General features: G+C 41.0%; 1 protein-coding gene across 2 annotated transcripts in view; it reads right to left on the bottom strand.

The window, feature by feature from the left end:
- Positions 1–18332: 18332 nt before the first annotated feature.
- Positions 18333–27274, bottom strand: part of EDNRA (endothelin receptor type A) — a 60661-nt gene continuing 51719 nt past the window's right edge. For both annotated transcript variants that reach the window (XM_040966869.1, XM_040966870.1), the window contains 4 exons: positions 26752–26904; positions 21948–22081; positions 21072–21180; positions 18333–19369 (listed from right to left, as the gene is read on the bottom strand). In XM_040966869.1, the coding sequence (XP_040822803.1) occupies positions 19229–19369; positions 21072–21180; positions 21948–22081; positions 26752–26904 (537 nt within the window). In that variant the 3' untranslated portion in view covers positions 18333–19228. The remainder of the gene's footprint in view (positions 19370–21071; positions 21181–21947; positions 22082–26751; positions 26905–27274) is intronic.

Here is a 27274-nt window from a genome sequence, read left to right as displayed (position 1 = left end):
GCTATAGATTACTATTCAGCTGTCTTGTGTCTATTTTCATTTTAGTATTTAGCTGTTTATAGTGTTGAGGCATGGTTTTGCTGAACCTGGTTGTTTTTCAGGTGGTCTGAACTGGCTTATAACTCTAACAAGACATGTTTCACTGGTTTAGGTGCAGAACAGTTTTAGGAGGAGCGTGCAGAGAACTCCTCAATACCCCAGTGAGGAGTAACTAATTGTTGTGTCCCACCTAGTGAGGTCTGAGTGAATCCACGCTGACCTTTTCCTGTCTAATTCTAAGCTTTTCTTGTTGTTGTCAGTCTATCTATTCTAGGTTTTTTTGTTTGTTTGTATTTATGTTTGTTTGTTTTGAGGGGTTTCTGGAGCGATCCTGATGGTCATTGCCAGAGAGGGTGGGGACCCAGAGCCGGAACCAGGCAAGGACCAGAGAAAGCTCCCCTCTCTAGTGCCGAAGGAAGTTTATTGTTCTGTTTCTGCGGACTGCTCAGGGCTCCTGGTTGCCATTCCGATGATGCTGGTTCCTGCATGGCAGAGTTTGGACTTCTTCCATCCCCTGTTGAAGCTCCAGATGGGGGTGGGTGAGCTCAGAGTTCTTGGCCTCTGAGGGCACTCCTATTCCCTGTGGTCTCCTTGGCAGTTGGGATGTAGTCCTTGTTGCTTGTATTGATAGTCCATTGTGAGGATCTGGGAATCTTCAGGGTTGGGATATGAGCCTCCTCCTGTCCACCTGCTCCACTCTGGGGTTCCCCAATTTCTTCATGTGCACAACCTGTTAAGAGGCTGTCAGGACCACTCCCGATTCCCCCCTTATGCCTTTGTAGCTTTACTGTTGTCTCATGCCGACTGGAGTCTGTTATGTATGAGTTACCAGATATGATCCTGATAGGTTATATTTCACGTCTTCCTCACACTTTTTAGGAATATGGAAAATTTCTCTGCACTTCCTCCCCATTACAGAATAACATAGGATATTAGGAGTGTTTTAGGTTTTACAGTTTTTTGATGTAGATCATAAGCAGTCTGACTCACATTAATTGTTGATTTATAGATTACATCGCATTATCTTATTGCATTAGATACAGGCTGTTTGAGATTGCAATAATATTACAATATACAGGTACTATTTACCAGATTGACATCATTTCATCTCAAATTAAGGCAAACATGTGGTATTTAACCTTTTGGGATTGGTTCATTTCTCTTAGCATAATGGATTCCAGTTGGGCCGATTTGGTCACAAAAAACGGCATTTTGTTTCTTTTAATAGCTGAGTAGTATTCCATGGAGTATATGAACCATAGCTTTCGTATCCAGTCTTCTGTTGATGGGCATTTTGGTTGCTTCCAAGCTTTTGCAATTATTGATTGTGCTGCTGTAAACATAGGGGTGCATGTTGGTTTCTCGTGTAACAGGTGTTTTGGATATATTCCTAGGAGTGCTATTGCTGGATCATATGGTATGCTGATTTTCAGTTGTTTGAGTGTTCTCCATACTGATTTCCATAGAGGCTGTACAAGTCTGCAGTCCCACCAACAGTGGAGTAGGATTCCCTTTTCCCCGCATCCTCACCAGCAAGTGTTGTTGGGTGTTTTTTGTATGTGAGCCATCCTTGCTGACGTTAGGTGGTACCTCATTGTTGTCTTAATTTAGATTTCCCTTATTGCCAAGGAACTTGAGCATTTTTTCATATGTTTGTTTGCCATTTGGGTTTGTTCCTTTGTGAAACGTCTGCCCATTTCTTGAGTAGTTTGTTTTGGTGTTTTGGTTGTTCTGGAGATCTTTGTATGTTCTGGAGATTAGCTCCCTATCACCCCCTATCATTACATAGTGTGCAAAGATGTTCTCCCATTCTATGGGTTGCTTTTTTACTTTGTTGATTGTTTCCCTTGCTGTACAGAAGCTTCTTAGTTTGATGTAGTCCCATTTGTTTATTTTGGTCTTGATTGCTAGTGCTTTTGGTGTCCATTTTAGGAAGTCAGGGCCTACACCTAAATCTTGCAATGTGTTTCCAACATTTTCTTCCAAAAGTTTGAAGGTTTCTGGGTGTAGGTTTAAGTATTTTATCCACTTAGATTTGATCTTAGTGTATGGTGAGAGATGTGGGTCTCTCCTCTTGTGTCTGCAGGCTATCATCCAGTTGTCCCAGCAGTATTTGTTGAAGAGACCTTCCCATTTGCTTGGATTGTCGTCTGTTTTTGTCAAAGATTAATTGGCTGTATCTATGTGAGTTTCCTTCTGTTGTTTCTATTCTGTTCCATTGATCCTCCTCTCTATCTTTGTGCCAGTACCAGGCTGTTTTGATAACCACTGCCCTATAGTATGTCCAGAGGTCTGGGACTGTGATTCCCCCTGTTAAGTTCCTATTCTTCAGAATGGTTCTAGCTATTCGTGGTTTTTTGTGTTTCCAGATGAACCTTTGTATCATTTTTTTCCAGTTCAATGAAGAATATTTTGGGTAATTTGATTGGGATCGCATTGAATGTATATATTGCTTTTGGTAGTATAGACATTTTAATGATATTGATTTTGCCTATCCAGGAGCAAGGGATGTTGCTCCATCTTTTGAGGTCTTGTTCAATTTCTTTTTTAAGTGTTTTGTAATTTTCTTCAAAAAGGTCTCCTACATTTTTGGTTAAAATTATTCCTAGATACTTCATACTTTTCTCTCTGTTATTTTGAATGGTAACTTGCTGGTTAGATCTTCTTCCATCTTGGGGCTGTTTGCATACACTATGGCTGTTTTGTTCATTCATTTTGTACCCTAACACTCTACCAAATTCTCGTATGAGTTCTAGGAGTCTTCTATATTGAGTCTCTTGGTTCTTCTATGTAAAGGATCATGTCATCTGAGAATAGTGAAAGCTTGACTTCTTCGTTTCCCATTTGAATTGCTTTGATTTCTTTGTCTTGTCTTATGGTCTCTGCGAGTACCTCTAGGACTATGTTGAATAGCAGTGGTGATAGTGGACATCCTTGATTTCAACAGTTTTTACAAACTTCCTTTTAAATTTCTTCAATGGTCCATTTATCATTCAGTAGCATGAATGTTCTATTGTTTTTCTTGCTGTTGATTTCTAGCTTTTTTGCTTTGTGGTCTGAGGAGGCACATGGGATGATTTCAGTCCTTGCGACTCTGCTTAGCCTTGGTGTTGCCCTAGTAACACAATCTGTCCTAGAGAATGCTTCACATGCAGTTGACGAGAATGTGTGGACTGTAGCTGTTGTGGGCAAAACTTTCTGTAAATGCTGGTTAGGTCTATTTGCTTGATAGTATGCTTCAACTCCAGTATGTCTCTATTGATTTTCTGTCTGGATGATCTGTGCCTTGATGAGAGTAAGGTATTGAAGTCACCTACCATTATAGTATTAGAGTCTGTCTCTCTTTTAAAACTTAACAGCATTCAGTGTATATATCTGAGTGGTCTTGTATTGGCTACATGTGTATTTTTTATTATTATGTCTTTTTACTGAAACTTTTGTCAAAGCATAATGTCCTTTATCTCTATTTATGGTTTTTAAGTTAAAGTCTCTTTTATCCAGTATCTGGGTAGCCATGGGCACTCATGTTTTGTGTCCACTTGCAGTTTTTTTTCCAACCCTTCACTTTCAGCCTGTGTGTATCTCTTTTTGTGAAGTGAGTTTCTTGTAGGTAGTATACAGAGGAGTTCTGATTTTTTATCCATTCAGCTAACCTTTGAGTCTTTTGGTTGGGGAATATAATCCATTTATATTCAAGGTTAGTATTGATCAGTAGGAACAAAGAACTGTCATTATGTTGGTTGGGTAATGATTTTATCTGCTCTGTTGGTGAATTTCTTGGTAACATGTATTTCCTGCTTACTTCTAATGCATGACATTTTTCAGAATAATTTCTTGTAAAGCTGGTCTGGTGGTGGTGAATTCTCTGTCTTTGCTTATCTGGAAAATACTTTATTTCTCCTTCACTTAAAAAAATTTTTTTAAAATTGAAAAGGCAGATCAGATTATGGAGATAAGGGGAGACAAAGAAAGAATTTTCATCTGCTGATTCACTCTCTAAATGGCTGCAATGCCGAGCTGAGCTAATCCAAAGCCAGGAGCCAAAAGATTCTTCCAGGTCTCCCAGGTGGGTACAGGTTCTCAAGGATTTGGACCATTCTCCACTGCTTTCCCAGGCCATTAGCAGGGAGCTAATTGGGAAGTGGAACAGCTGTGACACAAATTGGCACTCATATGGGATCCCGGCACTTGCAAGGTGAAGATTTAGCCCTTGAGCCATCACACCAAGCCTGTGTCTTTAAGTAACACAGTTGTCTATTGTGCCATAGTTCATAAAGATAGAGGTGTGGCTTTGAGGTTAACAGGAGCCTGCCTGGGTGGTGTGTACCCAGCCTAGAGTTAGGTGTCAGACACCTTGGTGAATGCTCTTGGCGGACAAGGCTGGCTACTCCCCTGTCCCATTGACAAGCCTGAGTGATGTTGGCATCACTGCTGTGGTCCTAAGACCACATGATATGGGTGAACCCCTCCTCACATCCTGCTCAAAGACTCCAGCTGGTTCTCTGGCCTATAATATCAACAGCCCAAGTTGTAGGATGAGTAGATGTGATCTGAACCCAAAGGGTGACTACAGGTTGCTCCTTATGTCCACCAGGCCGATTCCGGGGGCACTGAGAAATCCAGAATGAATCGTTACAGTTCTGGTCCCAGAGTCATAAGATGTAGAAGGGTCACTTTCCAGATCTTTTAGGGTGGGAGCTAGTCTTTTTAAATTTTTTTTTTTTAAATTTTAATGGGCTGCCTCTGGTGTTAGTCTCCAGTAGCTAGGCAAGTCCCCCTGCTTACATAGAGTGCATAAACATAGTTCTGGAGCTAAAGTTCCTCAGTTCCCACAGTTGCAAGATGTAGCATATCTGACCTTTGTCTACACATTGCCCTGACTCTGATTATGCTGCTGATAGGAGCAGAACTGAGGCACACTGCTTTGGCTGCCAAGGCTGGTGCTCTCTCTGTGGGTGGGGAAGCGGGAAGGAAAGGAAAGCAGCACCTACTCCAGCAGTACTCAGACCCCAGTCAGCTCTCCATGGTGGCGTCAAAGTGGGTAACTACAGAATTCCCTCTCAGCTAATACTGCAAGCAACTGGGTGTGTGGTGACTCCTCTTCCCTTGAGGTGGTGTTAAGATGGCAGCCCACAGATGACAGCTCACTGCCCCATGCGGTAGGCTGCAAGTGGCATTTTTGACCTCTCTCCTCTCATCCCATGGATCCCTCATTTTTATTTTAATTTCTTTTCCAAAAAGGAAGTGAGAGGAATCTTCCATTATCTGGTTCACTTTCCAAATATCTGTAATGTCCAGAGGCTGGGCTAGGCTGAAGCCAGGAGCCAGGAGCCCTATCTGGCCTCCAATATAGATGTAGGGACTCCAGCACTTGGATTATCTTCTGCTGCTTTTCCAGGTGTAATGACAAGAAGCTGGACTGAAAGTAAAGAAACTGGGACTCAAACTTGGTCCCATATAGAATGATAGCATTGCAGGTGCCACTATGTTACAACACTGGCCATTATGATAGCATTTAAAAAAAAAAGATATAATAATGTGACAAAATATATTTTATTGTTAAAATTATTTGTTTTACTTTGAGATAATTATATGTTCTCAGTTAATTATTTTTGAAAAAGATTTATTTTTATTATTATTTTTTTATTGGAAAGGCAGATATACAGAGAGGGGAGACAGAGAGGAAGATCTTCCGTCCGATGATTCACTCCCCAAGTGAGCGCAACGGCTGATGCTATGCCGATCCGGAGCCAGGAGCCTCTTCCAGTTCTCCCACGCGGGTGCAGGGTCCCAAAGCTTTGGGCTGTCCTCGACTGCTTTCCCGGGCCACAGGCAGGGAGCTGGAAGGGAAGCGGGGCTGCTGGGATAGAACCGGCACCCATATGGGATCCCGGGCGTGCAAGGCGAGGACCTTAATCACTGCGCCACCGTGCCGGGCCCTGTTCTCAGTTAATTATAAGAAATACTAAAGAGAGATTCTACATGCCTTTACCCAATTTATTGTATATATTTGTATAGTACAATGTCTCAGTTATGAACATGACAGTGATATAATCCAGTTTCCTTGTGCACATCAGACTATTTTTGTGAAAATTATACATAGAGTTAACAATTAGTACTGAAGGTTTATTATTACTAAGTGCTAAAAAATTTGTGTTCTAGTTATTTGTTGCTATATGCACATTACACTATGTACTCAAATTAGCAACACTTTTATTATAGCTCATGGCTTTGTAGATGAGAAATTCAAATAAGACACAGTGGGGTAATATTTGGTGTTCCACAGGGCATGGACATGGGCCTGTTTTAGCTGGTGGCTGGTCTGGTTTGGTGGATCCAATGCCTGGTGACTTGTTGGGCTCAGCAGTTTCTTTGTCTTTATGAAGCCTCAGAGCTTCTCTACTTGTTCTCTTACCTGGTTGTTCAGTCATCCCAAGATATCATGGTGGAAGCACCTCATCCTCTTGCCTAGCTCGGAATCAATCTGTTTTGATGCTAAAACTAATCTTGTGTTTGCCTTTCCTCTTTTTGCATTAGCAGAAGTCAATGCATCCTCTCTGGGGTAGGAGAAATGTAGTAATGAATATTGGGCAGCCTTCACAGACACAGAAAGCAAACTACTTTCTTTCCTTCCAGGAATGGAAGACCTGGAAAAAATGTGTTTTGGAGAAAGCTCTACCTATCCTTCAGGAAAAGCAACCAATGCTGTGGCAAGCAGATTTCTTGGATAGCCAGGACTCTTTCTCCAAGCCTGTAAGAGTGCTGTATTAGAGGTGAAGTGGAACTTCATCAGTGGCTATTGAAGAATGGGGGCATCAGTAAAAGTGGAGGAGATCACGAAGGGAGATGCGTGTGTGGAAGTGGTCACTAGGAGCCCCTGGATACAGTGGTTACTGCCACAGTAGACTGATCTTTGTCACACCTTGGGTGTCCTGGTCTGGGTGGGCAGTTTTAGTGGTTCTCTCACATATCCTGCAATCAACCATACAGCTATGGTAGTTGGGTGTGGAACACTTAATTGACTCAGCATCTCTTGTAGCAAATAGAGATCATGATACCTGTATATGTGGCCTACTTCTGCCTTCAAGACAACTGTTAGATCAAAGAACACCTAGAGGAGGTTTGTAGGTTGAATTGAACATAAGTGAGAATTACTTATTGTTCAAAAGTATGATTAACATTAATTCCATTTCAAGTGCATGTGTAAAAAGGAGCGCCCCTGTGTTTCTAGAACTGAGCCCATCTCCCTCAATAGTTGCTTAAATTCCTGCAAACTGTTTTTTGCAAGTTTTGGATTTTAAGTTAAATTGCTATGTTCTAGCTGGACACTTTCATATTTATGGGTGTATATAGGAAGTCTCTTCAAAGAATTCATGGAAAATGTGTATTATGAATAAACTGTGTGTGGAACTCGGAAAAGTTTTTGCACCAAAATGAACTTAACCCCTTGCTAGGAAGGTTTTTTTTTAAGGTTTATTTTTTATTTGGAAGTCAGATTTACAGAGAGAAAGACAGAGAGAAAGGTCTTCTATCCAGTGGTTCACTCCCCAAATGGCCGCAATGGCTGGTGCTGAGCTGATTTCAGTCCAGAAGCTAGGAGCTTCTTCTGGCTGTCCCATCCAGATACAGGGTTCCAAGGCTTTGGGCCATTTCCCACTTTTCCAGCCCATTAGCAGGAAGCTGGATTTGAAGTAGAGCAGCTGAGACATGAACCAGTGCCCATATGTCCTGTCAGCATTTGTAGGCGGATGACTACGCAATTGATGATTAGGAACTGGATCCTGTTAAAAACTTTTGGAAGTACTCTCAGCATTCAAAATTCGAAGTCTTCTTTAGTCTTCTCTCCATCTTCTTATGCACAAGATGGTATCTGGCTAGAGGAGTAGCTTACTTATCTTCATAGCTGTTTGGGCACTTCCTCAAGTGCCCCTTGCCCAAATGATTTTCATGTTTTCCACCTATTTTCATATTGACCACCAGCTGAAATCCACGTTTCTCATATCTGATTCCTGTCCTTTTCTTCCAGTGCTAAAATGTGCACTTGTGTCCTCCACTGGTTTTCTGGCCTACCTTGTGTGGCCTGAGTCCTTCAGTGTCATTTCATCTCTCCCTGCAGTGACCCAAAGCCAAACTTGAATCTTGAAGAGCATATAGAACCTTCTGAGGGACCAAGTAGGGTCTTCAATGTCCTATTTTTAATGTAGGTGAAGGTGTAGGGGGAAGTAAAGCTACCTGATACAGTCTTCTAATGACTTCTGTTTGTTTCTCCTCAGCTGTGGCCAGTCACAGCGTAGACTAGTGGTGAAGTGAAATGGTTTGCCTTTGTGCTGCCTAGAGGCCTTCCCTCCACAGGGCACATGGCTTCTACTCATTTCTCTTCTCTGCCTGACCTGGGCTCCATGCTATATCCAACGGGCTAAATCTTGGGTGTATGGGTGGGAGCAGTAAACTGTAAAGATCCCTTTCCCTAAGTCCTTGCTCTGCTCTGTAGAAGTGTGTGTTCAGTTTTGTTTGTACTACTCTGTATGTCTCCTACTGAGGACTCTTTAGTTCTAGGTGGAACGTGCCATCCTTCCCCCATGGGTGTTTGTATATCCACAGTGGGAGGGGCTTCAAGGATTTAAAATTTAACCTAGATTATAAGAAAGGTAAATGTTATGGGAGGCAGTTAAAATTTTTTTTTCTTTCTCTCTGAAGCTCACTCTGTACATCTAGTTCAATAACTGTTCTGGGCTGGGCTCATAACTTTTTGATTCACTCTTACGTAGTTATAAAATCTCTTAGCAAGAACATTTTCATTAATAATAAAAGAAAGTATGTAAACCAGTTTCATAGCCAAAACCCCATTGTCTTATCTAATTGTCATTAAATAGAAGTCACTTAAATATCACCTCCTAAGAAAGATCATCTCTGACCATTATGTACTAAAAGTATCCTCTTGGGCCTGGTACGATTGCTCAATGGCTAAATTCTCACCTCGCAAGTGCCAGGATCATATATGGTTCCAGTTCGTGTCCTGGCTATTCCACTTCCCATCCAGCTCCCTGCTTGTGACCTGAGAAAGCAGTAGAAGATGCCCCAAGACCTTGGGATCCTATACTCCCATGGAAGACCCTGAAGAAGCTTCTGGCTCCTGACTCTGGATCAGTTCAGCTGTGGCCATGGTGGCCATTTGAGAAATGAATCAACATTCAGCTGATCTTTCTGTCTGTCTCTCCTGTCTGTAAATCTGATCTGATTTTCCAATAAAAATAAACAAATCTCAAAAAAAGTATCCTCTTGGATCCTAGGTAGCTTCCTAGCCATATTTTCTATTATATTATTTTGATTTACTCATCAAAAAACACATAATTGAATTCTTACTATGTATCATTCAGGATTATCCTAGGCATTGTGGTATTGCAATTAACCAGATAGACTAGGTCCTTTATCTAGTGGGAGGAGACAGACAATAAACTATTCAATGAGCAATAAAAATACCATTTAGTACATGTGCTGGGCAGGGAATTCAACAGAATATGAGTGTGTGACCCATTTGGATCTTGCAGTCAGATAAGATCTGAGGAGGCGATGTTCAAATGGCTGTTTGCAAGGTGAATCTTGTTTAATCCACGGAGGTACTAACTTGCAAGACAACTTCTGGATGAGAGAATATGAGTATAATAACAAACTATTCCATAGGGTGTTGTGACAACCTGGTGATCCCGTGCGTGGTCAGAAGTTATGCCATCACTTTGTCTCAACCAATGCACGGTTTAGGAGAATGTTAAGCTCCCCTGACCCTTTTATGTTTCAATGCAAAAAAAAAAAAAACCCTCTGGAACTCCGGGCTGATTACAAAAGTGGGTGACTGCATCATTAGCCAAGCCTTAGGAGTTTTGCAATTTGTGATGCAATTAATTATTATATATCATCAGTGTTATCCAGCAATTTGAAAATAGCAGGAAGGGAGGTTAAATAGTGGACTCAGGATTTCTTCTATAATGAATATTATAGAGCGCAAGGATACTTAGAAATTTTGTATATTGTGGGGTGGAGGGAGTTACATTTGGGGCTGTTATGGTACTGTATAAGGCTAATCTTCCACCTGCATTGCTGCAATTCCATTTGGGCATCTATTTTAATTTCAGCTGTTCCACTTCTGATCCTTCTCATTGCTAATTGTCTGAAGCAGTGGCGGATGGCCCAAGGCTTGGGTCCCTGTACCCACCTGAGAGCCCCTGAAGAAGAACATGGCTCTGAGATTTGGACTAGCTCTGCTCTGGCCATTACAGCCATTTGAGGAGTGAATCAGCAGATGGAAGATCTCTTCCTCTGTAACTCTTTTAAGTAAAATAAATATGTCAGGGGAATTACACAATGGCTCAATTTGCTAATCCTCTGCCTGCAAGAGCTGGCATCTCATATGGACACCAGTTAATGTCCTAGCTGCGCTACTTCTGCTCTAGCTCTGTTTGAGGCCTGGGAAAGCAGTGAAATGTGGCTTAAAGCCTTGGGACCCTGCACCCATATGGGAGACCTGGAAAAAGTTCTTGCTTCAGATTGGCTTAGCTTTGGCCATTGTGGTCATTTGGGGAGTGAACCAGCAGATGGAAGAACTTTGTGTCTCTCCTCTCTAAAAAATCTACTTTCCCAATAAAATAAACAGATCTTAAAAAAAAGTAAAATCAGGAAAAAGATTCTATCTTCTGGTTAGTAGAATCTTGGTAGACATACACATGAACAGAAGATAAGCCATGTTAAGACTGCCTTGGGGCTTCATCTTCTGTGGTCACCCTTACTGTGAATTCGGGCATTAGGAAAGTGTATTTATTTGAAAGGCATAGTGACAAAGAGGAGGAAAGCGAGGAATGGAACAAGGGACAGGGAGAGAGAGAAAAGCTTTCATCTGGTGGTTCACTTCTCAAATGCAACTGGTGAGGTTTTTTCTTCCTGAAGGCAGGATCCAGGAATCTCATCTGGTCCTGTCATGTGTATGGCAGGAGTACGTGACCCATTATCTGTTACCTCTAAGGCTGCACATAAGCAGAAGGTGGATTAAATGCTGAGGTGGGACTTAATCTTGGGACTTACTGTGCCACAATACCCACCCAGAATGAAAGTTCGTAGTATTATTATGTAGGGGGTCTGAATCTGAATCTTCAGCTTACTGAAAGCATCTATTCCTGATTAGTTTTATAAGAAAACATAATTTCACAAAATGATTTTGACTTATCGTATGTATTTATTATATAATCAGATGTTAATCTGAGAAAAACTCAACATAATTATTTAAAATGTGTATATATCCATGTATTTAATGGAAAATAGAATTGTTTATTTTGACATAAGAATTTGAAACATGCACATTTTACAGGGTTTTGCAAAGTTTATAAAAAGTATGTTACTAAAGGTATGCAGATTTCAAAATTGTTTTGCACCAAATGCACTTATTTTTAAATTCTATTTCCATTAACTTTTGGAAATACCTGTATGTATATGTGCTTATCATGAAAGCTTTATATACTCATTGTAGAAAAATGCCACACACTTATGTTTTTATTGATACCCATAGAAAGCCTTGAATGTGAATGTGGTGCCTTCTGTTTTTTAAAAAAGATTCACTTGTTTCACCTGGGCCAGATGCAAACTAGGACTCAAGAGCATAATCCAGGTCTCCCACATGCGTAAACCATTTACATTGTGGAAACCCAGGGACTCTGACATGGAGTGCAACTATCCCAACCACCAGACCAAACACCACTCCTAAGACCTTTTCTGACTTCTGCTCAGGGTTCTCTGAATCCCTTCAGCCAGGAACCAGCCAAGGTGATGAGTTCATACAGGTGCAGCTGGGTATCTTTTTAGGATGTTCCTGCAAGGGGCTGTTCAGAAATGGCAATATTCTACCTATAGTATAAACAGCTTCCGTTCTTATCCTTAAGCCTTAAACACAGACAGTGAGTGCTGGGCTCACTAGAAATCATTTTCTAAAGATACAGACCTGCTAAAAGCAGAGATTTCCCCTCTGCCCCCTAGACTGCTATTACCTCCTCTTCTTACCTCCTCTGGGACCCTAATCCAGCAACCATGGCCATGCTTGGATACCAAAATCTATGGATACCCAAGTTCCATATAGAAAATGGTATAGTATTTGTAAAAGCCCATGCCTGTTTTTCCATGTACTTCAGATCATCTCTAGGCTACATACAATGCTTATTATAATGTAAGTGATATGTAAGTAACTATTTAGGGAATAATGACAAGAAAAGCAAATCCACACAGACTCACTGCAGCTGCAATTTCTTCCCTCCTCAGCTGGCTGAATGCTTGGACGTGGACTCCCTGTAACAGGAGGGATTACTGTGTCTTTGTTTTACCCACTCCTACACGTTTTTTTCCTTTCCTTGGCCTCAATTCCTGTCTTCAAAATGCCCAGGCTATTTTTCTCCCAAAGAAGCAAAGCTTCTTCTTTTGACCCTGATGTTTGCTGAGGCTGCCATCCAGTTCTTTTGTGCTCTTGCTGTCACACTCCTCAGGGGAATGGCCTGTGCTTAGGCCTGCACTGCCTCACCCGCCAACCACCCCCCCCCCCCCAGCTGGCTAATCTTGTTACCTCTCCTCTTGGCATCCAGCCTCATAAATGACCCAGACCTTCATGTGGCAGCTACTCAGGAGAAACATGTTCTCTTAAGGGTGATTTCAGCAGCTTTTCCATCCAAGGACCAAATTTAGATATACGGAGAAGCTCTCTTGTCAGTACCTTGGGAGTGTGGGGTGTCCCCAAGGTCATTGTGACCACCCAGCCCACAGGATTACCAGGCTTATTCATAGCAGCCTGCATTGAAACTGAGTTGGGTAAAGACATCTGGATTACCAATTCAGAGAGAGACAGAGAGACTGACCCGTTATATACCAATGTGTTCTAGATGAAGGAATTAAAAGAGTGTTTTCAAATAGAAAATAGATTTCAAATATCAGGATGCTGAAGAATCATGTATTTTCATTTCTGGAGTTTGTCACTGATGTTCTATAGTGAAATAAATGTATATACTGCCTTTGATCAGTTTCTTTTGGGAGTTGACCTTGAGCCTTGGGTATAAATGGCTATTATGGGTTAGCTCCCAGCAGAAATGAGAAAGGTGGGCAAAGTTACAATTGGGGGAAAGAAAAGTCAGATAAATGGCTACTGGTCATGGCTGTGGTGAAAGACGACATGTAACTCCCAGGCACTGCCTCTTCCCACTGACCCAAGGGCTCCAGTGATGGCAGGACAATCAGAGTGGCTGAATTCATCCCTAATGGATCAACCCATGGCCAGAACGACCATTGTGGACACTGTTCATACTTAGGGATGCTAACAAGGCACAATCCCTCTGGGCCAGCGGTAATCCTATTGTTCTTTCAGGGTTCCTGTGTACAAAGATGTGTGCTCTGGCCTTGTTCTTACTAGCAAAGGACTGAGAGAAATTAAATGTAAGATAGAGGCAGAGTTTTCCATTCTTGTCAGTATTTGTTAAACTCCATAGGAACCCAGTTGCTTACACAGCATTTATATTGTATTAAGTGTTATGAATAATCTAAAGATGGTTTAAAGTTTATGAGAGGCTGTGCATAAGTTGAGTTAAAATAATTGTTTATAAGGGAAATTCCACTATTTGACATAAAGGACTTGAACATCCTTAGGTTTTGCTATTCAGGGGTCATGGAACTGATCCTCTGTGGATATTGAGGAATGGCTATGCCTTCCAGTATATAAGAATTTTTTTTCCTCATGTACATGTCATTCATTCATTACTGTTCTGTGAGGGCTTGAATGACATTATAGATGAGTTCACAAAAAAGGGATTAAAACATTTTTTGCTGCAAAAATGTTTTGAGATCCAGGCTTAGTTCTTTTCATAATATAAACTTTCCATGAATTTTTTTTTTGAGGACACATACATTCTCTTTGCAGTACGGAGAAGAAAAATTTATTTTTATAGGAAGTAGTAAAAAATGAGAAACTAAGCTAAAAATGTTAACAGCAGAAGCTGAGTTACATGACGGATGAATATAGACCTTAAAGGTAGAAAAAGGATGTAGAGTGGCCATTTTTGTTCCTCTTTGGGAACTCATTCCTGTCCTCTCCCAACCCCCATCTTGGGTGATTGTCCTGATTAAATCCGAGTGACTGAGCAAAGTCCTGTCCTTGCCAACAGGGTGTAGTTGGAGAGGAAGGGGAGCAGTGCTCCAGGCTTAGAGCCACCATGTATCACAATGATACCCTCCCAAGATCTTTTGACTCACTTCCAGAGACAGACAAGAGGCCAGTGTTCAACCCAGACAGTTTATTAGGGGCTTCTGCCTGGGCACAAGGGTGCAGCAGGGCAGAGAGGTTCCATGCCTGGCTTCCTGGTGAGAGGTGAACAGGGGTTTTATGCTGCTGAGGTTGTGTGATCATGCCCCTTTGTTGTGTCTGGCCCATTCGCCTCAGGACACACAGTACTTTGATTTGCACCTGACTTGGTGTTCTACGCAGGTGAAGTTGTGTGTGTGTGTTTTTTTTTTCCTTTTGTCACATCTTACACTCAAAATTATTGTTTTGCTCACTACTGCTTCCCAGGAAGTTCAAATATTGGTCATTTTGGGCTATTCTGGGCAAGCACACAGGTTGGGGACGTCTCTAACAGGGAAGCTGTGTTGTGGACACTCCCTGCTCGATTGGTTTAGAGCTGGATTTAGTAGCCTGTGATTGGAGACGTACCTCTGTTCCAGTCAGGAGGTGCATACACAATCAAGTTGGGAGGTCCTTTATTTCTGTCCTGCCTCATTAACAGATAAGAATAAATCTAGGAGATCATTTGTTTTTGTCGTTGTTATGCATAAAGGTACAGTCCTAAAACCTAAAAGAATACATTTCTTCCCTTCATTTTAGGATATTTTAAAAGCACAAGAACTTAACCAAAGCCAATCCTAATGGTCATGTTTTGAGAAAAAGATCTATAGTCCATGGAGAATTGGCTTATACTGAAAAAAAAATTCATAAACAGAATGAGTCAGTGCTTGTGGTGCTGGGGTCAGTGACTTGGCTGATGGCCTGACAATGCGTAGACTGGCAGTAATTACTCCCATCTGGCAATCTAATAATCAAACCCGCAACATGAAATACATGTTTTATCTACCCTCATAGTAGTATGAGATTGAAGTAATGATGACTGATTCCACACATATAAACTACATCAGGAGACAGTTGGTTTAGGACCAAAAGGAAAAATGTGTGGAATTCTCTTTATTTCCCCCAGGAAGATTCCATGAGTCCTCTGTTTATATGTAGAATTGGCACTGCTGTTCCTAATTTACTGCCTCCCAGGAAGAAACATAGTCGCTAGAATCTACTAAAAAGTATTGATGCTAAAAATCTGTGGAAACTAGAAGATACAATGGGTTTTGGTGTCACCAAACTAAAAATGAACTCTGCTATCTCTGCTATCATGGTTTCTGTTGAAAGGCAACTTTCTGGTCACAATTGTTATTTTCAATCCTTGATTATCTACTGATTGTAAGAAATAAGGCCCGTTTCTCTTCAATTTTAGGAATTAAAAAGAGTTATCAGGACTGACCTAACTATAGACGCTTTAATTTGCCATTGTTAATCCTTAGAGGAAAGGGTGACAGAACATTTCTCAAATGTCAGATTATTTTAGAGCCACAAAGGTTTTCCAACATGAAAGTCCTAGAATCTCAGCAACAATCAACTGCATATGGTTAACTTGTATTCTTCTTTGAATTTGCTTGCTTTTAAGTCCAGAATAAAATCAATAAAGACAGAATTTATGTAGATGTTGGGGAAATGTTGTGAGAATGAAAAATGGTTTTGAAGTTTTTGCCATGAATAACTCAAAATGATACAACTGTGTTTGAGCAGAGACTTAAGGTGGGGCTGGTTGGAAGATATCATGAGCATCATTTTGGATCCCACTGGGGGTGCCAAGCAGTTGGATATACAGGATTCTCTTAAGGTGTCTGACACCGTTCGTTGACTTTAGCTGCTATCACCAACTCCTATGCAGAACGCAGTCTATGTAAGAACAGGCATTTTTTTCTGTATTGAGCACTTCTGTTTCTTCAATATTAAAGAATGCCTGGTGCATAGTAGATGCTCCACAGCATTTACTGGAAAGGGTGTGGGAATTTGGTCCAGTGGTTAAGATGACCGCATCTCACATTCAAGTGTCTGGGTCAGTTCCGGGCTTCTGACTCCAGCTTCCTGGTAAGGCCGACTCTGGGAGACAGCAGGTGGTGGCTCATCTGGCTTCCTGTCATCCATGTGGGAGACCCTGACTGAGTTCTGGGTTCTTGGCTTTGATTGGAGCCAATGTAGGCATTTAAGGAATGAGCATGGGATAGGAGCTTTTTCTGCCTCTCAAATATCATTTGAAATTACTACTAGAAAGTTGGAGGGAATGAATGGGAGAATGAGGTACTCTACAACAAAGCAGGCTGAAAATCCTGTTAAGTGTCTTTTAGAAAGCTAAGCTTACTTACTTGGCTAATTCTAAGGAGAGAGTTGTAATAGATAGTTTTAACAAACATTTTCTAGGAAAAGATTTGCAAAATGAAGAGACATTTTTGAGGCTTCTGTAAACTTTTATTTTACATCATCTACGGGCCACTGCCAACTCAGGGCCTTGGCTTTTGGCTCATTTCTACAAAGTTACTTGTTTCAAAGATCTTATAAAGTTAGAAATTGGAAATATATATATTTTTAAACCAGTAAACCATGTTTATTAACCAGTCCATAAACAATGTACATCAAAGCTTGTGTAGATATTCAGAAATCTGTGACTTTCTGGGTTTATAAAACAGTTTTTATATGCAAGAAAATGAAGCATCTTAAAAAATAATTGCATAAACAAAGTGGTGAGAGCCTATGGCTTATACTATAGGCATATGTCACTGCATGTGATACACCAGTGGAATTATTGAATTTGGCTCCAAACACACAAAGGAGAAGGATTTCTTAGCCTTCCCCTCCAAGTAACTGGAACCGGTATCATTTTACTTGTGTCTGTGCAAAGAACAGTGTCAAAATTACCTTTGCTAATTTTTCATTAGCAATATGTCTGCTGATAAAGTACAGACAGATCCGACAACTTGTCAGTCTTATCACCAGGTTGAATTGAGGATTAATACAGAAAATATGACCCCAAATACTGCTTTATCAAGCCAACCAATCAATCAATGCCCTATACCATGGCTCATCTCATTTTATACTGCATCCCATATTCCATGCACATGGTAACATGGTTATGAGATTGATAACAGATTTTTATAGTGAACACTGCAGACAAGTTGTCACGATGAACAATCACCCAGATTTACACAGAGTATGTGCTTTGGCACAACAGGGCATTATTATTATTAGATTAGGTTAAATCCATACATAATATCACTTACATGCCAATTACACACTCACACATTCCATGGAGACACAGAAAAAACAGTAAAAGAAATTTACAGTTTATATATATATACATACATACACATATACACACACACTGTAAAAGTGTTTTTTTTTTTTTTCGCTATACTCACAGTCTGTAAACATCTAGACACTTACCCAACAAAACTCTCTGTGGGCCCTTTGAAATTGTGACCATTTGAGGCATGGGGTGCGTAGGACTAAAGGTTCATACTAGAGAAGTGAAAAACCAGAAGTTCATAGTGGTATTTGAGGTGAACCTTTTCAATGACATGATATGCTCATCTGACAGCTTTGAACTTGTGTTTCTTCTGTAGAAAAGGAGAATACAAGGGATTTGTGTAATGCTTATGTTAAAGAGGTGTTCGGAAAGTTCATGGAGATAATGTATTATGAAAAAAAAATCTATGCATAGATTTCAAAAATATTTTGCACCAAAATAAACTTGCTTCTATATCTTTATATTTAAAAAATTATATATATATATATAGTTATATATATATATATATATTTGGGGCCTGGTGTGTTAGTCTAGTGGTCCTCACCTTGCACATGCTGGGATCCCATATGGGCGTCAGTTCATATCCCGGCTGCCACACTTCCCATCCAGCTCCCTGCCTGTAGCCTGGGAAAGCTGTTAACAACAGCTGAAAGCCTTGGGACCCTGCACCCATGCGGGAGACCCGGAAGAAGCTCCTGACTCCTGGCTTTGGATCGGTTTAGCTCCAGTCATTGCAGCCATTTGGGAAGTGAATCAGTGAATTGAAGATCTTTCTCCCTCTTCCTTCTTTGTAAATCTGAGTTTCCAATAAAAAATAATTTTTTCCCCAGTAAATCTCAGCAGGAAAGACATACACACGGCTGTACAGAGAGATGGAAGACATGCTAGTTCACTTGCCAAATATTCTTAGTGACATCTGCTGGGCTGGGGTTGAAGCTGGGAGCAGGGAACTTAATCCAGGTCTCCTATGTGGGCAACAGGAGTCCAATTACTTGATAAATAAAACAGGTGTCTTAACCCATGAGGCGGCAACTTCTCTTTCAATTTCATTTCCATGAGCCTTTTGAAGTGCCACTGAATATGAATATATATGTTACTATCTAGATGAAATCTCAATGAAAATTTCAACATTGTCTAAACATATTTGATTATTTTTTCCTTCTAGTTGTGGCTTTAAATTCCTGTACAGTGATATTAAAATTCTTAGGCATCATTGAATGACACATAAATTTGGGTATATGATACTGATTCTACATAAACTTTCATGCAAAAATTTGGCTGATAAAAATTAACTCAAAGTGTTATTTTTCAACTTAAGAAAGAAATGTTTAACATCTGTAAAGAACTCCTATGAAAAGAAAGGAAAGGTTCTTAAAATTTATTTGACTAGTAGCTATTCAATTGCTGTGTGTGCTTTTCTATGCCTCAGTGCCCATATTTTTGTAGCTTTAGAATTTGTTGAAGAAAAAGTGTTGGCAGAGACATTGCCCTAACTGATCACTTGAACCCTGTTTTGTTGTTTGTTTTGCAAAATTGAATATGAAAATTAGATAAAGAGGTTAGGTTCAGAGACTTGGAGAGACTAAATTAACTCCCTCTGGTTGTTTTTAGCAAATGTTTAGAAACCTTTCTTCTTAAAGAGGTGGATTGTGCGATGGAAAAGGGTTGGAGGAGAGAGTTCTGAAGATCAGGGGTACTGGCGGGATCATGGGAGGGGATTTTCTGCTTGCTGTCTCCTGTCACAGTTAGTTGATACTGTCCTTGTGGCTGCTCCTCTCTGTGTTGTGGTTGTTCTGGTCGTGGTTCTTCCACTGGATGCTTGTGCCGTTCATGGGTACAGAGGTCATCAGGCTTTTGGACTGGTGACAGCAGCAGCAGAGGCACGACTGGGGAAGGGAAGAGATGGTAAATAACAGGAGCTGCCGACTCCTGGCCAGCTGACTCTTCAGGCCCCGGTCCCTTCCATGGAGTGACAGGTGTAGACCTCTTGGAGGATGATCAGCCTGAGCAGTATTGCTGCCATCCCTGCTATCATCTCAGAAGTCAGACTGTACATTTCTGAGATCCCTTGTGTTATTTCAGTTGTGTTCATTAAGTGCAAGGGAAAGGGAAGGCAATGTTGACCTGCAGAAGGACTCTCCTGGGATTAGGGCAGGAATGGGAAGGGTAGGGCTGGAAGGACAGCCTGTGAGGCTTTTGAGAATCCAGGACCTGCTCCTCACAGGAGCCCCAGGTGTGAGTGCTATTTCCCCAGTTTCATGGATGAGGACAGCAAGGCCCTGGGAGGCAAATAAAAGGCAGAACTGGAAGAAGCAGAATCCAGGATTCCCAGGCTGAGATTCTCCCCTTGGTATGCTGCCAAGATGTTTCTGATTTCTAAGAATTTGTGCCTTGAGTCTCGCTTTTCCCCTATTAATTAGGGGAAATTATCAAATTAGCAAGTGACGTTCAGCTTTAAAGCTGTATTAATTGTAACCAGCATGTTGATCATTTTTATGCAGAGTATTTTGTGACTAGTAAACTACTTTAAGGACACTTATACATAAGACAGCCACAAGCTTCCATGTCAAGTTTCATCTATTTATGATTCTTTGCTAATATAGCTTAGACTCTTTTTGAATTGTAAGTTTCATGGGGTTAGTTACTGTGCTCTCTGTGTTCCCAATGCTATTAACTTATATTGAGCACTGTTTCAAAGATTTTACACTCATGCAGTAAGTGCTGTGATCATCCGATTCATAGCAAGGAAACTAAAAAAGCAGGAGGGACGCTGGGCAGGCTGAGGTCAGACAGCAAGGGCAGAGCTGTGATATCAGTCAAGGCTGTTTGCCTTTGACCTCTCTGCTAGTCTGCTTAGTATATACCAAGAGCTAAAGTTAAACATCCTGGGACTAGATCACAGAATCCAGCAATCCATGCTACAGCCATTCTGGAAACAGGAAAAATGACATACTGATAAGATACACTCATAGCTTCTGGAGATCTGGCAGACACAGCTGGAAGGAAGTTTGAAAACAGAAGAAAACTGATGGTAAAGGAAATTATTAGCTCAGCTTTCTAGAACAGGAGGCAATTATTTTCCTTGAGGTGATTATTAATAACTAATTAGCATTTATATAAGAGATAGTTAATAATATCTATAACATATAAATATATGTAATATAAAATAATATATTTGTAATAAATAAGTAGTAAATAAATAGTGCTTAGCAGGTGCTTTCTGAACCATAACATTTATGTTTTGTTGAGACTTTGTTTAAAGTCTAATAAAAGGGGTGAATAGGTTTTATGTACTCTATGTGGCCTGAATGTGACATGTGAGCATCTCTGAAGGGGGGTACTAAACCAGCATGTCACTAAGTCCTTTTAATTATAACCTTAGAAAATGTTGTCAGTGCAGATGCCACTTGTCTGCTATGTTAACAAATCTGAACCTCTTTCAGGGCAACAACAATATGATTTTTACTTTTCTACTGAAAAGGAATAGAGCTGATTAAAGTACTCAGACAGCTGGCATTGGCCATGCCTTTTGGCTTATTAATTACTCATTCAGTTGTCCTTAAAAAAATGATTGCAAAATATTCTTACCTGGAAACAATTTTTAAATTTCTTGCTCACAAAATAAAGAGCTATTGGGTTGATACACGAATTCATGGTTGCCAGGTTAATACCGATGTAATCCATAAGCAGCAAGAAGCTGGAGGAAGAGAGAAAAGTGTAGAAGGATTAGAGCAACATATTCTAAAATCTGCTAGCTGGCATTTATCCTTAGCATAAGCAGTTTTCTTGCCCAGAAGCTATTTCTTATAGGTGGCAGTTGGGATTTGTAAAAAGTGCTTGTTTAAGACAAATATTGCATATTCTCATTTGTGTAAGCTAAAAAACTTGAACTTTGTGGAAGAGAGAATGATGATGATGACAGACTAGTGGAGAAAATTCAGGAAGCAGTTAATAAAACATAGCTGGAAAGGACAAATTTGTCTTGGTGCTGTATAGCACAGATGGATAATCATAGTCCAAATCCTATGTTGTATTTCCAAATAACTGGAAGAGTTCAGAACTTCTCAAGACATAAAAATGGTAAATGTGTGATAAAGTAGAAATGTCAGTTACCCCGATTTGATCACTACACATGTAACACATGTATGGAATCATTGCACTGAACCCTATAAAGATATACAAATACGAACTATACAAATATTTTTGAAAATGGCAGTTGTTGTCATATGTTAGCAGATCACCCATTTGGTTTACTCAAATCCTTATGTACAGAACACTTCTGTGCCCTGGGAGCTCCACATCCTGTGAGCAGCTTCAGGCTCCATCAGCTGGAGAAAAAAGAATCAACTTCACAATTTTTAATTTTGAGTACTACTGAGAATGTAGACAAAATCATTTAGTGATAATGTTATAAAACACAAAGAGCAGAAAAACCCATTTCCTCCTGAGCACATAGACTCATACCTAAGCAGTTCACATCGGTTCTTGTCCATCTCGTCATACACAGTTTTCTTCAGAATACGGCTCAAGTGGAGAGGGAACCAGCAAAGCGCAAAAATAACAACCAAGCAGAAAACTGTCTTGGCCACTTCCCGACGCTAAAGGAAAGAGGGGAAAAATGTACAGTAAGCTCAACAAGCAGCACAATAAGGCGGCAGCAGGTGTCAGGAAAAGTGACTCTGAGAAGAGCTGAGAGAGTGGACCGTCTCACAGGGCATATGCTGCTTCAGGGTTCTGATTCCAGGATGGGTGTACAGGCAAGTGCTTAGCAAGCTGCTCAGGCACAGGCATTCCGTAGCAGAGTTCCTGGTTCCGTGCCTGCCAAGGCCCCTGACTGCAGCCTCCTGCTCAGGCACTCAGAGAGCTGCAACTCTCTGATGGCTCAAGCAGTTTGCTCCTGGATGAATGTGCAAGACCTGGATGGAGCTCCTGTGTCCCACCTTCAGCCTGGCTATCATAGGCATTTCTGGAGTGAAGCAGCAGATCTGTAGTTCTTTCCCTCAAAAGAGTAAATACATAAATAGCATACAAAAATACGTAAAAACAAGCAACAATAACTAAAACCTTGTTGTTTCTCCCTGCATTCATGGTGACATGCCACAATGACAGATTTTTAAAATTTATGTATTTAAAAGGAAGAGTTACAGAGTAGGGTGACAGAGAGAGTGACAGCAAGAGAAAATGAATATTTCATAGCTAGTTCACTTCCCAAATGGCCTCAATGACCAGGAGTGGGTCAGGCCAAAGCCAGGAGATTCATCTGGGTCTCCAACATGGGTGCAGAGGCCCATGCATTTGGGCCATCGTCAGATGCTTCCCAAGGTGCACTGGAAGGAGCAAGATTGAAAATAGAGCAGCTAGGTCTTGAACTGGCACCCACACAAGATGCTAATGGTGAAAGTTGTAGCTTTACTCAATATGGCATGGTGCCAGCTTCTAAAAATTTTTTTTTACAGTTTTCCTGAGTTTGGCTTTCTGATCAAGGAGTTGCTAGTGATGTGTTTGGGCATTTGCCAGGAGGGATACTGGCTTCTGGTTAATGTTGGGAACAGGAGAGAGGTGAGCCCAGTCTGCGGTGGAGTCTGTGTGTGTTTGTAGTGAATGTGTGGTTAGTGTACAGGGGAAGCAGCTCAAAGCAGGCCAGGTGACAGAATGGGGCGTGAACATAATTGCCCAGTGCACAGAAGGTTCGGGGGAACAACAGGAGTAGGTGACAGCACAGGAGCAGGAGAAGGTTTCCTCCTAACCCCATCCTTGGAGAAAACTAGCAGGGAGATTTCTTTTTTCTTTTTAAACTCTTTTTTTTTTGTCATGATATTTCTGTGAAGATATAGTGTCTGCAAACAGAGGGATCAGGGTAAAGGATTATCAGCAGCAATGGTTAGAAAATCTGGAGCATGCTAACCATAGACTGACTGTAATGGAATGTAATGGAAAGTTTATGTGCCTTTGCATCAAATCAGGGTCAGAAAATCCATAGGTTAAAAAACAGTGGTCTGCAGCCACTAATGTGTATATTAGGCTCAAGTGTAATACTGCACACATTTGGAAGCCTGACTAGGACCGTAAAATCCAGCATGTCTGTATCTGGGACCAGTTGATATTCAAATAAAAGTGGCTGAAAACAGAGGTTGGAAAGGTAATGCCGATTCAACCAAAGCACAGAAAGTCAGGAAAGCCAACAATAAACTCACACGCTGAGCAGAACCATTCAAATAGCTTCCATGGCAGTTGTCACAAATTCCCACTTTAACCCAACAAATGGTTCCACTTCTACTACTTCATAGTTAGGGGACTGGTGGGGGTATGGCTGTGGAGTGATGTCAAAGGGAGGAAATAGAGGACTTCAAACTGCAAGGGTGATGGATCTTTTAAAATGGTCTTTCTGTGTCTACAGTGTGCTCAGAGTGACAAAAAGGCTGGATATGGGGAAGAGTTACTTTTCCTGAGTGCACCCTCAGAGAAGACTCTTAAAATTGATTTATTTATTTCAAAGAGTTGGGGGGAGGGCAGAAAAAAGAGAACACAAGTGAGCCAGTGAGCTTACATCCACTGGTTCACTCCCCAAGCTGGGTCAGGCTAATGACATGGGCCATCATGTCTTCCCAGATCCTTTATCACGTAGCTGGGTCAGAAAGCCAAGCAGCTGGGCTTTGCCACAACACTATTACCAAGATATGCCTTTTAAAATAAGTCTTTATCTTTCTTGAAAGTCAGAGTTACAGAGAGAGAGAGAGAGAGAGGAAAGACAGAAAGATTGTCCATCAGCTGGTTCACTCCCCAAAATGGCTGCAATGGCCAGAGCTGAGCTGCTAGGAGGCAGGAACTTTTAGCTCTCCCATGTGGGTACATTGGAAGCCATTCTTCCTGTACCAACATCCCATATCAGAGCACTGGTTCAAGCCCTGGCTGCTCTTCTCCTGAGCTAGCTCCCTGCTGATGTGCCTGGGAAAGAAGCAAAGGTGGCCCCGTCACCCACACATGTCATACAGATGAAATGCCAGGGTGCTGACTTCAGCCTTTCCTGGCTTCAACCACTGCAGTCAGTTTGGGGACTGAATCAGTGGATGGGTAATCTTTCTTCTTCTGCCTTTCTAATAAATAACATCTTTTTTAAAAAGTAATATCAGTATATCACCATGACAATCTGGTATCTGCTGAACCAGCATTCATTCTCTTGCCTTCCTCACCATCCCTCATTCTAATCTTGTTCTATCAGTAGAGGAATGAGGCCTATGCATATCTAATTAATTAGATCAAGTGGTTATTGTATGTGTGTGTGTGATGGGCATTGGAAAAGCTATTTGAAAATGGAGTCACACTCCTTGGCTACATGCACAGTAATATATTCCTACAATCATCCCCTTGCAGCAGCCTCTGCTGTCTTCCAAGGATGAAGGAAAGATGAGAAAAAGAGCAGACATCTGGCCTTTGCATTCATGGACTACTGAACCAATGACATCTGAACTTCTTGCTGTGGGAGGAAGATAAGCCCCTACTCAGGCGCCTCACTGTAATTTGGAGTTTTCTCTAACCAGCATTCAAAGAATCTAACTGATAAAGCTGTTACCATTGTAATGAAGAGAAACTAGAGTAAGACACACGGCAAGACACAAGACAAAGTCAAAGGGTTGCAATGCTACGCTATTCTGCACGAGCTTGCCATGGTCTCAGTGAAGGATGCCCAGCCAGCTTTGCTGGTCTGCGAGTAGGAATGAAACAGCTCTGAAGGTGAGTAGATAGAATGTCTCCTGTGCAAGAACCAGGTCTTCGGTTTTTATCTCCATTTAGCTGAGTAAACCTCTTAGCCAGTTGTAAGATGGAGAATATCTGACCCATCTCATAGGACGCTTGGAGGAATCAAATAAGAAAAAGTCATGGAAATGCTCTTGAAAAATGAAACATGATAGAAATGTAAAGTACGTTAGTATTCCCATGGCTGATTCAGTTATTGTGAGAATAGATATCACATTTGATATGGTGGCAACACAAAACCCAACATGAAAACTTTTTTCCCCCAAAAAAGTCCATTGTAAATGAACTCCCGTGCAGGAGTGAAAGGTAATACATGCTTAATGTATTCGCTTCTTGGAGTATATGGAACATGCTTGCCTGAACAAAGTCAGACCAAGGTTTCTCAATGCATTTTTCTTGCTCAATGTCCATGAAAGATAATAGCTACCATTTGTATGGTATGAGAGACTTTACAGAGTACACACGTGCACATTCATTCCTTTCATGTTCACAGGAATACTGATTCACATATTATTATGCCCAATTTCTAGGTGGGGAACTGAGGCTCAGAAAAAGCAATACAGCACCTGAAAAGAGCTGCTGATGAGGAATGATGCTGGTGTGTGGAAATTATATAAGACAGATAAACAGGCTTCAATAATAACTCACATTAACATGGTATGGTAGACATTTTCATATTCTCCATTGGGATGAGATATGGCCAACACTCTTAATTTTTCTTTTTGAATTAACAGAAATTAACATTTGATGAGTTCCTAGCAGGAGCTGGGAACCATTAGGCACCTCAGATGCCTTAGGTAATCCTCATGGCCATGTCACTACATCTGTTTTATGAAAAAGTAGAAGCTTGGAGATGAGGCGGTTTGACCAAGGTCGCAGAGCCAAGGAGTCCAAGCTTTGCCCTCTAAGTACCAAAGCATTAACCATTTGCTTTCCAGGAGCTACCAACACTAGCCTCCTATTAATCTGCTTACATTTGTTCTAGAACTTGGAACCCATTTCCTATTAAAGGTCTTACTGTAGATGTTGCTTTAATAAGCTTAAATTCCTGTTTCCTACTTCTCACAAAAATGGTGCCCATTTTTTTAGCTAGGTTCTTGTTCTTCCTCACCAAGTCCTGTGGCTCTTTGAAGGCCCAGACCAATCTCCCCTCATTCGTGAATAAAGTTTCCCTGAGATTTTATCTCATAACCTCACTAGCTTTGTATAGCACAGGCTACTTTGAACACCTCCATGACTCCATTTTTAAGTTGTTATTTTACTGTCTGATACAGGCAAGCCTAGTATGGTATTCTGCATTTAAACAAACTAAATCTAGAAAAGGAACTGTACAGGAACAGGCAACTGGAATTTTTCACCCATTAGAATCTTCTGGGTCCACCACTCTCTTATGTAGTGTGCCACTGGACCAGAATATTAGTATCTGGCACAGGACTGTACTTGTATTTCTCAGGTTGTTATTGTCAGGGACAAAACAGCCTTGGCCATATTTTCATGATCTCGGTAGATGTACCTGTTTGAGATGTTCGCTGAGGGCAATCCTCAGGCTGCCATTCCTTCGGTTCAACATCTCACAAGTCATGAGGGTATAGAAGATTGCGGTGCACACCAGTGGCATACAGAAATAGAAGCCAAAGAGCCACCAGTCCTTTACATCTTGGTAGAACTGTGAAGAAGGCAGAGAGGGGACAGAGTAACATAAGTCAATTGTGAAAGGCCTCTGGGAGCTTTAGCAGCTTTACATTGTAGATAGATACATTTGCATTTTCAAGTTCTTGGCTTATCTGCAGGGGTGTGCACAAAATTCACAGGGAACATATATTATGAAAAAACTATGCATCAATTTAAAAATATTTTTGCACCCAAGTCAACTTATAATTCCATTTTCCATAAGCTTTTTGAACTATCCACCTAATTAGTGGGCTTTGGGTATTGCTCAATACTGAATCAGCTTTGAAACTCCATATATGATCCTTGGTTTTTAACAATACCTGAGGAAATTGTATCTAAAAATTATCCCAACAAAAATACCTCTA

Source organism: Ochotona curzoniae, unplaced genomic scaffold (assembly GCF_017591425.1).
Source record: "Ochotona curzoniae isolate NIBS_2020 unplaced genomic scaffold, NIBS_Ocur_1.0 scaffold_4506, whole genome shotgun sequence".
Classification (NCBI taxonomy): Eukaryota; Metazoa; Chordata; class Mammalia; order Lagomorpha; family Ochotonidae; genus Ochotona; species Ochotona curzoniae.
This window is presented reverse-complemented; position numbering and strand designations above follow the sequence as displayed.